Below are 13,927 nucleotides of genomic sequence, written 5' to 3' on the forward strand. Positions count from 1 at the left end.
CATTATATGGATATAGCACTTCTACTCAATAATGGAGTGCTATTGGGCACAGCCAACTTTAGGCTTGATGGATAAGATAACATTCAGTTCCCTGATGGGTTTCTCATGTCATTAGGTGATTATTCAAGGTTCAGAAGCAACCTCTCAAAAGAAGAACAGTTATTTGCTAAAAGGATATGAATTCTCTCCAAAATCATAGGAACCTCTGTGGTCCTTTAATAGACATTTGCCACAGTTGACATGTAACATCCTGCTCTCTGACGGATATTTTAAGTACCGTTGAGTCCTCTCTGCCATACAGACCTAGTGGCAGACCTGCTAGTACAGTAACCTAGATTATCTCAAAAGCACTTTATTTCTTGGGGCAACCATTAAATGCTGTGCCTCTTTTTTTAATAACAGACAGTGCAAGGTACAGCAGCTTATCATTTACTTTGGAGGAATATCACTACCTGACCCTCAGTTCTTCACTGAAAGCAATGCTTATGTGACAAATTTGTCAGGAGTGGATGACCAACACTCATGAGATTTATCTCCCGTCCATTAGCACATATATGTCTCTGTAAGACATCTGGATTGCATGCCATCCAGTACTCACCAGATCTTATGAGCATGATGCCATCAGTGTAAGGGATTTGTGTGGTATCCTGTGAAGTAAGATATTGTTCAAACCCTGCAGACTAAACTGTGACAAAGAGCTAGGGGGTCATATAACTTTGAGGGGAGACACTGAGGATGCAGCACTATCCCTACCAGGTGAAAGCAAATGCTCCTGGTGTTTTATACTTACTGGGAAAGCTTTTGTGAAAGCTTTTGTTATTAATAGATCAGTTGCAGCATCCAAGCTGACAGAAGCTGCTTTGATTTACTCTAGTGAAGAGACTACAACTTTAACAGTAGCTAAAATTAAGGCCATGACTTGGTTAAGCTTAAGCAAATCCATGATCATTCTTCAGAAACCATTTTCCGTCTTTACTGGCCAAACAGGGTGATATATAGTTTCCTTAGGGAGAATGTGCTAATTATTAATTAGTGTTATACTAAGTATGAATGTATTCATCTCTATATTTTCAGAGTCTTTATGTGCCTATCACATAGTAAGGCCAAATGAATGAATGAATGATAGTTAATAGGAATTTGATGACTGACAATTCAGTATGGATGAATGAATGGGAGTTTGACTGTATTCAGGACTGTTACTTTAAGATAAAGCTTTTTGTGTTAACTCTTTAAAAAGAAGTAAGGTAAATAGGTATCAGATACTGTATGATTGGTTAAATAGGCCCTAAGGAATATTGTAAATCAAGTTGCAGGCTCCACGTATTAAATCATATAGTGAAACAACAAAAAATAATTAAATCCTAGCTGTCAGAGCTATGAGTTTAAAACATGACAAAACAAATCAAATAGAAAATAAAATTTAAGTATTGTGAATATTTAGGTGGAAGGAGAGGAAGATTTAACTGCTTCCTTTAAGTATATAAAAGACTTTAGAAGCTATATGGGAGTTAATTATCCATTGCTGCATAGGAAATTACTCCCAAACTTGGCAAGGTAAAATAAACATTCTTTAAATTAAAAAAAATTTTTTTTTTTTAATTTTATTGCTTTTAAGCCATGTCGGATCTTTGTGGCTGCACAAGCTTTCTCTACTTACAGCAAGTGGGGGCGACTTTCAAGGTGTGGTGTGCAGGCTTCTCTTTGGGGTGGCTTCTTCTGTTGTGGAGCTCTGGCACTAGAGCACAGGCTCAGTAGTTGGATGCACGGGGCTCAGTTGCCCTGTGGCATGTGGAATCTTCCCAGACCAGGGATCAAACCCATGTTTCTTGCATTGGCAAGCAGATTGTTAACCACTCAGTCACCAGAAAATCCCTCAAATAAACATTTCTTATCTCACAGTTTCTGTGGTCAGAAATTGGAAATAGCTTAAAGTTGGGTAGCTCTAGCTCTGAGTTCTTCATGAATTAGCAGTCAAGATGTAAGCCAAAGTCACAATCAGCTGAAGGCTTGACCGTGGTCAGGGATTAGCCTTCTAGATGGTTCCCTTGCATGGATGTTAGCAGGAAGCTTCAGTTCTCACTGACTACTGACAGTAAAGTGGGCTTTATCTGTAGGACTGTCTGAGTGTCCTCATGTCATGTCATATGGCTTCCTGTAGAGCTACTGATCTAAAGGGAGAGAGGGAGAGCAAAGAGAAAGCTGCATTGCTTTCATGACCTATTCTTGGAAGTCACCAAATGTTATTCTGTCACATTCTAGTCACTAGAAGCAGTCACTAAGTTTAGTCCACACTCAAGGGATAGGACATTAAGCACCACTATCTGAAAGAAAAATGTCAAATAATTTATAGACATATTTGAAAGCCACTGTTCATGGTGATCTGCAGCCATGAAATTACAAGACACTTGCTCCTTGGAAGAAAAGCTATAACCAACCATGACAGCATAATAAAAAGTAGAGACATTACTTTGCTGACAAAGGTCCATTTAGTCAAAGCTATGGTTTTTCCAGTAGTCATGTATGGATGTGAGAATTGGACTATAAAGAAAGGTGAGTGCTGGAGAATTGATGCTTTTGAACTGTGGTGTTAGAGAAGACTCTTGAGAGTCTTCTCCCGAGAAGATATCTATATCTAGAAGACAAAACTAGTCAATCCTAAAGGAAATCAGTCCTGGGTGTTCATTGGAAGGACTGATGCTGAAGCTGAAACTCCCATACTTTGGCAACCTGATTCAAAGAACTGACTCATTTGAAAAGACCCTGATGCTAGTAAAGACTGAAGGCAGGAGGAAAAGGGGACAACAGAGGATGAGATGGTTGGATGGCATCGCCGACTCAATGAACATGAGTTTGAGCAAATTTTGGGAGTTGGTGATGGACAGGGAAGCCTGGTGTGCTGCAGTCCATGAGGTCACAAAGAGTTGGACATGACTGAGAAACTAAACTGAATTGAACTGATATATGTGATCAGCTGAATAAAAGTAAATGAATGGGATATATGTATACATGTAGCTGATTGACTTTACTGTACAGCAGAAAACTAACACAACATTGTAAAACAACTGCTGCTGCTGCTAAGTCGCTTCAGTCGTGTCTGACTCTGTGCGACCCCATAGACAGCAGTCCACCAGGCTTCTCTGTCCATGGGATTTTCCAGGCAGGAGTACTGGAGTGGGTTGCCATTTCTTTCTCCTTGTAAAACAACTACTCACCTATAAAATTTAATTTAAAAGAGAAAATGAGATTATTCAGGTCTTCTGGCTATTTCTTTCTTTTTTTTTTTTAAATATTATTTTATTAGTTGGAGGCCAATCACTTCACAACATTTCAGTGGGTTTTGTCATACATTGACATGAATCAGCCATATAGTTACACGTATTCCCCATCCCGATCCCCCCTCCCACCTCCCTCTCCACCCGACTCCTCAGGGTCCTCCCAGTGCACCAGGCCCGAGCACTTGACTCATGCATCCCACCTGGGCTGGTGGTCTGTTTCACCATAGATAATATACATGCTGTTCTTTCAAAACATCCCACCCTCACGTTCTCCCCCAGAGTTCAAAAGTCTGTTCTGTACTTCTGTGTCTCTTTTTCTGTTTTGCATATAGGGTTATCGCTACCATCTATCTAAATTCCGTATATATGTGTTAGTATACTGTAATGTTCTTTATCTTTCTGGCTTACTTCACTCTGTATAATGGGCTCCAGTTTCATCCATCTCATTAGAACTGATTCAAATGAATTCTTTTTAACGGCTGAATAATATTCCATGGTGTATATGTACCACAGCTTCCTTATCCATTCATCTGCTGATGGGCATCTGGGTTGCTTCCATGTCCTGGCTATTATAAACAGTACTCTCCAACATAAATCACAGCAAGATCTTCTATGACCCACCTCCCAGAATATTGGAAATAAAAGCAAAAATAAACAAATGGGACCTAATGAAAATTAAAAGCTTTTGCACAACAAAGGAAACTATAAGTAAGGTGAAAAGACAGCCCTCAGATTGGGAGAAAATAATAACAAATGAGGAAACAGACAAAGGATTAATCTCAAAAATATACAAGCAACTCCTGAAGCTCAATTCCAGAAAAATAAACGACCCAATCAAAAAATGGGCCAAAGAACTAAACAGACATTTCTCCAAAGAAGACATACAGATGGCTAACAAACACATGAAAAGATGCTCAACATCACTCATCATCAGAGAAATGCAAATCAAAACCACAATGAGGTACCATTACACGCCAGTCAGGATGGCTGCTATCCAAAAGTCTACAAGCAATAAATGCTGGAGAGGGTGTGGAGAAAAGGGAACCCTCTGGCTATTTCTTAATCAAGTTGTTGGGTTTTTTATGTTAAGTTGTAGGAGCTGTTTATAGAATTTGGACGTTAACCCCTTCTTTGCCATATCATTTGCAAATATTTTCTCCAGTTCATTAGGTTATGTTTTGATTTTGTTCCCTGTTTCCTTTGCTGTGCAAAAGCTTTTAGTTTAATTAGGTCCCATTTATTTATTTTATTTTTTTGCTTTAGGAGACAGATCCAAAGTTTTGTTACTTTTTTTTTGTCAAGGACTATTCACCCTGTTTTCTTCTAGGACTTTTATGGTTTCCAATCTTACATTGGAATTCAATGTCCATTCCAATCTTACATAGCAGGGAGGGAACACAGCTCCACCCATCAACAGAAAATTGGACTTAAGTTTTACTGAGCATGGCCCTGCCCATCAGAACAAGACCCAGTTTCCCCCTCAGTAAGTCTCTCCCATCAGGAAGCTTCCAAAAGCCTCTTATCCTTCTCCATTAGAGGGCCTACAGCCTGAAAACCACAATCACAGAAAACTAAACAGTCTGATCACATGGACCACAGCCTTGTCTAACTCAATGAAACTATAAGCCATGCTGTGTGGGGCCACCCAAGATGGTCAGGTCATGGTGGAGAGGTCTGACAAAATGTGGTCCACTGGAGAAGGGAATGGCAAACCACTTCAGTATTCTTGCCTTGAGAACCCCATGAATAGTATGAGAAGGCAAAAAGATAAGACACTGAAAGATGAACTCCCTAGGTTGGTAGGTGCCCAATATGCTACTGGAGATTAGCAGAGAAGTAACTCCAGAAAGAATGAAGAGAGAGAGCCAAAACAAAAACAACACCCAATTTGGATGTGACTGGTGATAGAAGAAAGGTCCAATGCTGTAAAGAGCAATATTGCATGGGAACGTGGAATGTTAGGTCCATGAATTGAGGCAACTTGGAAGTGGTCAGACAGGAGATGGCAAGAGTGAAGGTTGACATTTTAGGAATCAGCAAACTAAAATGGACTGGAATAGGTGAATTTAACTCAGATGGCCATTATATCTACTACTTTGGGTAAGAATCCCTTAAAAGAAATGGAGTAGTCATTATAGTCAAGAAAAAAATCTTAAATGCAGTTCTTGGATGCAATTTCAAAAACAACAGAATGATCTTTGTTTGTTGCCAAGGCAAACCATTCAATATCATAATAATCCAAGTCTATGACCCAACCAGTAATGTTAAAGAAGCTAAAGTTGCATGGTTCTATGAAGACCTACAAAATCTTTTAGAACTAACACCCAAAAAAGATGCCCTTTTCATTATAGGGGACTGGAATGCTAAAGTAGGAAGTTAAGAAACACCTGGAGTAACAGGCAAATTTGGCCTTGGAGTACAGAATGAAGCAGGGCAAAGGCTAACAGAGCTTTGCCAAGAGAACTCACTGACCATAACAAACACCCTTTTCCAACAACACAAGAGAAGACTCTACACATGGACATCACCAGATGGTCAATACCAAAATCAGGTTGATTATATTCTATGCAGCCAAAGATAGAAAAGTTCTGTAGAGTCAGCAAAAGCAAGACCGAGAGCTGACTGTGCTTCATTATCATGAACTCCTTATTGCCAAATTCAGACTTAAACTGAAGAAAGTAGGGAAAACTATTAGACCAGTCAGGTATGACCTAAATCAAATCCCTTACGATTATACAGTAGAAGTGACAAATAGATTCAAGGGATTAGATCTGATATACAGAGTTCCTGAAGAACTATGGACAGAGGTTTGTGACATTGTACAGGAGGCAGTGATCAACACCATCCCCAAGAAAAAGAAATGCAAAAAGGCAGAATGGTTGTCTGAGGAGGCCTTGCAAACAGATATGAAAAGAAGAGAAGCAAAAGGCAAAGGTGAAAAGGAAAGATATACCCATTTGAATGCTGAATTCCAAAGAATAGCAAGAAAAAATAAGAAAGCCTTCCTCAGTGATCATTGCAAAGAAATAGAGGGAAAAATAGAATGGGAAAGACCAGAGATCTCTTCAAGAAAATTAGAGATACCAAGGGTACATTTCATGCAAAGATGGGCACAATAAAGGACAGGAATGGTATGGATCTAACAGAAGCAGAAGATAGTAAGAAGAGGTGGCAAGAATACACAGAAGAACTGTACAAAAAAGATCTTCATGGCCCAGATAATTAGGATGGTATGATCACTCACTTAGAGCCAGACATCCTGGAATGTTGAAGTCAAATGGCCTTCAAACAAAGTTACTGGAGGTGATGGAATTCCAGTTGAACTATTTCAGATCCTAAAAGATGATGCTGTGAAAGTGCTGCACTTAGTATGCCAGTGAATTTGGAAAACTCAGCAGTGGCCACAAGACTCAAAAAGGTCAGTTTTCCTTTCAACCCCAAAGAAAGGCAAGGCCAAAGAATGATCAAACTACCTCACAATTGTACTCATCTCACACTCTAGCAAAGAAATGCTCAAAATTTTTCAAGCTAGGCTTCAACAGTACATGAACCATGAACTTCCAGATGTTCAACCTGATTTTAGAAAAGGCAGAGGAACCAGAGATCAAATTGCCAACATCTGTTGGATCATCGAAAAAGCAAGAGTTCCAGAAAAATATCTACTTCTTCTTTGTTGACTGTGCCAAAGGCTTAGACTCTGTGGATCACTACAAACTGTGGAAAATTCCTAAAGAGATGGGAATACCAGACCACCTGACCTGCCTCCTGAGAAATCTGTATGCAAGTCAAGAAGCAACAGTTAGAACTGGAAATGGAACAACAGACTGGTTCCAAATCGGGAAAGGAATACGTCAAGGCTGTATATTGTCACCCCACTTATTTAAGTTCTATGCAGAGTACATCATAAGAAACCTTGAGCTAAATGAAGCACAAGCTGGAATCAAGGTTTCCAGGAGAAATATCAATAACCTCAGATATGCAGATGGCACTACCCTATGGCAGAAAGTGAAAAAGAACTAAAGCACCTCTTGATGAAAGTGAAAGAGGAGAGTGAAAAAGTTGGCTTAAAGCTCAACATTCAGAAAACTAAGATCATGGCATCTGGTCCCATCACTTCATGGCAAATAGATGGGGAAAAAATGGAAACAGTGGCAGACTTTATTTTTGGGGGGGCTCCAAAATCACTGCAGATGATGCCTGCAGTCCTGAAATTAAAAGACGTTTACTCCTTGGAAGAAATGTTATGACCAACCAAGACAGCATATTAAACAGCAGAGACATTACTTTGCCAACAAAGGTCCACCTAGTCAAGACTATGGTCTTTTCAGTAGTCATGTATGGATGTGAAGCTAAGCACAGAATATTTGATGCTTTTGAACTGTGGTGTTGGAGAAGACTCTTGAGAGTCCCTTGGACTGCAAGGAGATCCAGTCAGTCCATCCTAAAGGCAATCAGTCCTCTGAGTGTTCATTAGAGGGATTGATGCTGAAGCTGAAACTCCAATACTTTGGCCCATGATGTGAAGAACTGACTCATTTGAAAAGATTTGGATGTTGGGAAAGATTGAAGGCAGAAGGAGAACCGGACGACAGAGGATGAGATAGTTGGATGGCATCACCGACTCAATTGGCATGAGTTTGGGTAAACTCCAGGAGTCGGTAATGCACAGGGAGGCCTGGCGTGCTGCAGTCCATGGGGTCACAAGAAGTTACATGTGAGCATTTGCACATTGTTATGGATACTGTTTAATTTTAAATTAACTTTTAATTTATCATTTACATTACAGTTAGTATACTTTATTGTTTTTAACAGAATTTGTGGTAGATAAGTAATGTTTTATAAATATTATTTCAAGATTTTATAAAAGGAGCACTGTCAAATATTTGTTATAAAAGGATGTGTTGAGTATGATGGGATTGACAGGGACTCACATAGCCATGATGCTATGGCACTATTAATTACCTTATATGAGAAGTCCTGATGTTTGTGGGGAAATATTCTAAAACAGATCTATCCTGGAGAAACTCAAGCGAGTCATATGTGTAATGTTAAATTTCCTAGGAGCTACATTTAAGGGAGTAAAAAGAAACAGATGAAATTAGTTATAACATTATACCTTTTAAAATTAACCATAACCAAATATTATAATTTCAAATATAATCAAAATAAATAGTATTAATAAGATATTTACATTATTTTGTGTTTTTTTATACTGTCTTTAAAATCTGAGATATATTTCACAGTTATAGTATTTCTCGCTTCAGATAAGCCACATTTGTGTGTGAAGTAGACATATGTGGTTAGTAACTCTCCATATTGGAAAGCACAGGTCTAGAATTTCCGTAAATAGAGAAATTCCAAAAAGGGAGTAATGTGAAAAGCCCCTTGCTTTACTAAGGGACAGAATAAGTGCTACTGAATATTTCCTTTTCCCCTCTCTTTTTGTTCCCCACCATATTCCCCCAGTGAAAGTGTGGAGAGATGAGGACTTAATGAAGAAGACCAAGAGAACTAGAGGGACTTCCCTCGTAATCCAATGGATAAGACTTTGCCTTCCAATTCAGGGGCTGCAGGTTTGATCCCTGGTCAGCAAGCTAAGATCCTGTATGCCTAACAGCCAAAACACCAAAGCATACAACAAGCAATATTGTAATAAATTCAATAAAGACTTAAAGAAAGAGAGAGAGAACGAGATACCCTTGATTGAGGTGACTTGTCTGAACTGACCCTTGCAACTTTCAGCTCAAAGTCTTGATGTTCTAGCTCAAAAAGAGCATCTGCAGCAACACTTCTGTGCTAGAGGCTGCATGGAGTGACGTAGCAGGCACTTAGTAATTTAAAACTACAAAATCAAGGAAAACTCTTCCCTTGACACTTCCATCTTCATCTTTCCCTCCATCGTCCCTGGGCATCAGATGCCTGTCAGCCAGATGCTTTCTCCTGCCAAGTACAAAGCTCTTTTGTACAGATGGCAGAGGCACCAAAATTACCTGTGTTATCTCCTTTCCTACCATATGTGTCTAACATACAGCTGATCCTCATTATGCTGATATCTTGTTGTTTCCCACTGTTAACAAGCTCTTTCCTAATCTACCATTTAGTAGGCAGCAGTATAGCGACTATAATCTAATGTTTAAAGCATGAGCCCTAGAGAGCAACACTCCTGAGTTCACACCCTGTTTATGCTGCTTAAAACCTGAGTGATCTTAAGAAGTAAATAAAACCCTGAGCTGCAAATAATATCTGAAGTGAAAATAATGTCCACTTCACAGGCTATTGTGAGCCTCAAATTTGAAATGGATGTAATATGTTTAGCATGATACTTGATATATGTAAGCGTTTAATAAATTGAAGCCTCTTATTATGACACTGTTTCATCAATCTATAATTCCTTCCCTACTCCTGGTCACCTTCCCGGTTCCTTCTCAAATCCTAGTCATTTCCCAGTCTTTCCCAGGTCCCACCTCATCTCCAAGTCTTCTATAGACCTTATTCTCTCATTTTCATGGCTTTGTTGAGAACTCTGACATAAGCTAAACTGGTATTGGCTTCTAGTACAGGACACACAGAGGTCATTTAATAATTTCTTTAACTGGATGACTGATGATGACAAAAAAAGCAAACAAATGATTGCAGGTGTTAGCACAACCCCTCAACCTTCAGTCCTTCTAAGCTTGCTTGCCGCTATGGCGGACAGTTTCCTCATGCCCACTGACATGGCGGCATGGGCTGACGTTCTTCTCTGCGGTTCCTGAGAAGGTCCCCGGCAGCACGGAGTCACCTCCCTCACGACATGATCCCACTCATTAACATGCCCTTTATTGATTTTGCTCCCTTCGCTGTCTCACTCTCTTTACCTTCACTTAACTAAAATCACGTTGCAAATTAGCTGCCTGCATCAGTGTTTGGTTTCCATGAAACCCAAATAAGACAGGAACTTGCATTACTAGGTCCACATTGTATGCCTAGTACCACTTAGGCATTCCACTTTATCTCCTTTCATATTCTCAACATTCTTTGGGATTGGGTATTATTATAACCATTTTTAGTAACAGATTAGAAAGCCAAGACTAAAACATTTCAGTGACTTTTTCAGGGTCATAAAAATATTAAGCAGCAAATGTTGCAATCCAAATGCTTCTTTCAATTCAGTTCAGTCACTCCGTCGTGTCTGACTCTAAGACCCCATGGACTGCAGCACACCATGCTTTCCTGTCCATCTCCAACTCCCAGAGCTTGCTCAAACTCTTGTCCACTGAGTCAGTGATGCCATCCAACCAGCTCATCCTGAAGTGAAGAACTGACTCATTGGAAAAGACCCTGATGCTGGGAAAGTTTGAAGGCAGGAGGAAAAGGGGATATCAGAGGAAATGCTTCTTTAGGTGCCCATTTTGAATTAAGCATATGAAAAAGGACTAAAACATTTGGGGATAAATTTTAAAGAAATATATTACAGAAAATAGAGTTTGTAAAATTAGATCTCTTAGATATCTGACAAACTAAGATATAAAAACAGAATTTAATAAAAGTGTCTAGAGACATTGTACATTGAACACTTAGTTGTCATTTAAATGCCTTATTTATAATCCACTTTCTTTATTCTGGGAAATGAAGATGGGAGAAAACTGCCTGAATGAGTCAGATTTTATAAGAAGGTATTTAGAAGATGAAACTGATTTAGCCTCTATGACACTGGAGAAAGAATTAGACAATGGAGACTTTTCTGGGTGCTTGGAGACTAAAAGGAAAGGCTTGGATGGATGATAAAAATTGAGAAAAATTTCTTTTCCGTATTAAAATTCTCATTCAGAATTGATTTATTTTTATCTTTCCAAGTCACACAGGCCATGCATATATGAGTGATTGAATTGTAACATGAACTGTCAAATCCATTAAATGTGGGTAAGGAGATAGCTGGGCAAATGTTAAAGGAAGCAAAGGACAAAGAGAGAGGTTTTCCACATGCAGAGGCAAACGTTAGGTGACCAATGCATCTTCCAAATTTTTAGGAACTGAATTTTTTTAACTTTTTATTTTATATTGGGAGTATAACTGATAAAAATGTTGTGATGGTTTCAGGTGAGCAGCAAAGAAACTCAGCCATACATATACATGGTTTCCATCTCCCACAAACTCCTGTGCCACATCAAAGTGTTAGTTGCTCAGTCGTATCTGACTCCTTGCGACCTCATGGATGATAGCATGCTAGCCTCCTCTGTCCATGGGATTCTCTAGGCAAGGCTACTGGAGTGGGTAGCCATTGCCTTCTCCAGGGGATCTTCCCAACCCGGGGAAGTCCCTAAGGAGATAGAAAGTGGCTCAGATGGTAAAGAACCTGCCTGCAATGTGGGAAACCTGAGTTTGATCCCTGGGTTGGAAGATCTCCTAGACAATGGAATGGCTGCCCACTCCAATATTCTTGCCTGGAGAATTCCATGACAGAGGAGCCTGATGGACTACAGTCCGTGGGGGTCACACAGAGTTGTACATGACTGAACGACTAACACTTTCACTTTCAGGTTGCCCCACAGAATTGCATTATTGAATTAGAGGAATTATAAGTATTCAGTTAGAATTAGAGTACCTCCCAATTTAGCTACCATGGATTACTTTTTGTGGTTCTCTAATATAGCTGGCAAGTGTCTAATTCTTAGAAAATAAGGATGATGAATTTATATGACCCTACCTGGCATCTTCAGAAAAACAGAATCAAGTCTTCAATTTCATTAAGTTTGAAAACACTGGATATTTATAGGCAGTTTGAGATTATCAGACAAACTGTATACTGAATTTTTATTTTGTGTTACTTCTAAAGTTGCTACTGTTTGCCTTTACAGTGTCATAACAGATCATAAAGAACTAGCCAATTTGAACTGGGCATTATAGTTTCATTTCTTGAAATTTTGAAATGGTCTTCATTTATGTATAACCTAAAGAGTTACATCATAGCATTTACTGTAGATTTATTAGCTCTGAAATCATTTCATTTTGAGCCCTAGCAAAAGTGACTTCTTGCCAACCAAGCATTTGTAGTGTGCCCTCTAATTCACATTTTAATAAATTTCATTTTCTAAGTGTGTTACCTCATGCTTTGGCTACAACCCAGATGAATCCTGAGAGAATAAGAAATGTGCTTTCTGACTGATTCATCCGTATTTTATCTTGCTTTTCATTAAGAAATTACTCTTTGAAGAAAATCAATAATCTTTTGTGACTGAGGGGAGAGGTTAGTGTGTTGCAGTGGTGCATTCTAATTTCTCAGATCAGACTGCCTTTAGCCAGCTGTTGCTGATTGTTTTGTCTTTTCTTGTTCCTACAGCCTGGGTCAATGGTGACCCCAGAAGAGTGGCCTATCCTACAGACAGCCAGGGCTACTTTTGTGGCCAGAAGGGCACCCCCAATGAGTGAGTATGGCTACCTTGCTTTGTCTGATTTCACTGTCTAAGCTGGATGTAGAAATCACTTTTGCATTAGTCCTACTTAAGACTTCGTAAGAGGACTGAAATTCATAAAATAGGGCTTCCATCCTCTTTTCCCGAGAGACAGTTTATAAACAGGTGGGATTTGATTTAGACAAGATGTCATCGTTCTGCAGAATTTTATTAAAGTGCATGAAGACCCTGATTAGTAAAAAATATAATTGTGATGGATAAATTGGACCAGTGAACTTTATGAGAAGTCATATTTTAAAATGCTATGAAATGAGCTGCTATTGGAAGGCTGAGATCTGAGTAGCTGCTAAAAAGCTACACGGTACAGTAGCTAGAATTGTTTTTGTCAGTGTCTGCAGATAAACCATTCCACCTTTCAAAGTGAAGGGCACATCTTGAATGTCTTCAATGAGTGGCAGGTGGGCTTTTCAAGACAACTAGCTTGCTACTGACAATGACCCTGAAACTGAAACAAACAGGAAATAATCTTCCATCAAATTCCTTTCTAATGTTAATCATAACAGAAGTTTTCATTGCTGAAGGTAAGTTTTCTATTTCTTCATCATAAAGAAAAAACAAAACAGAAACCCACATTTTTAGAAAAAAAAATTCTTCCTTCTCATTGGTCCTTTGCTTTTTTTTTTTTTTTTAAGTTTATTGGTTTTTTTTTTTTTTTCATTTATTTTTATTAGTTGGAGGCTAATTACTTTACAACATTGTAGTGGTTTTGCCATACATTGACATGAATCAGCCATGGATTTACATGTGTTCCCCATCCTGAACCCCTCTCCCACCTCCCTCCCCATCCCATCCCTCTGGGTCATCCCAGTGCACCAGCCCTAAGCACTTGTCTCATGCATCCAACCTGGGCTGGTGATCTGTTTCACTCTTGATAATCTACATGTTTCATTGGTCCTTTTCTTTTCCAGTAATACCTAAGTTTTTACACGATCTCCTGGTTCTTCATAACCAATTCAATTTCTATAAAAGTTGGTAATGAAAGGGTGAAAAAACCAAAGGAACAACAGCTCTCTCTACCACCAGGAACAGCAAAAACAAGGCTCAGAGTATTTCTCTTTGTTCCCATGTCACCCAATGATAACTGTAGAGCATATTATTCCCAGATATAAAACAGATTTAAAAAATAAGATTAGAAAATTGTTAACAAATTACAGGGTAGAAATATTATGGACAATTAAGAGAAACCAGAAATTTGGGTGA

At 39.0% G+C, this 13,927-nt stretch overlaps 1 protein-coding gene across 1 annotated transcript in view; it reads left to right on the forward strand.

Annotated features, from left to right (window-relative positions):
• Nucleotides 1-13,927, forward strand: part of SLC44A5 (solute carrier family 44 member 5) — a 113,182-nt gene that overhangs the window by 19,823 nt on the left and 79,432 nt on the right. The window contains exon 2 of the mRNA XM_065928313.1: nt 12,595-12,679. Coding sequence (XP_065784385.1) covers nt 12,595-12,679 — 85 coding nt within the window. The remainder of the gene's footprint in view (nt 1-12,594; nt 12,680-13,927) is intronic.

This window comes from Muntiacus reevesi, chromosome 1 (genome assembly GCF_963930625.1).
Source record: "Muntiacus reevesi chromosome 1, mMunRee1.1, whole genome shotgun sequence".
Lineage (NCBI taxonomy): Eukaryota > Metazoa > Chordata > Mammalia > Artiodactyla > Cervidae > Muntiacus > Muntiacus reevesi.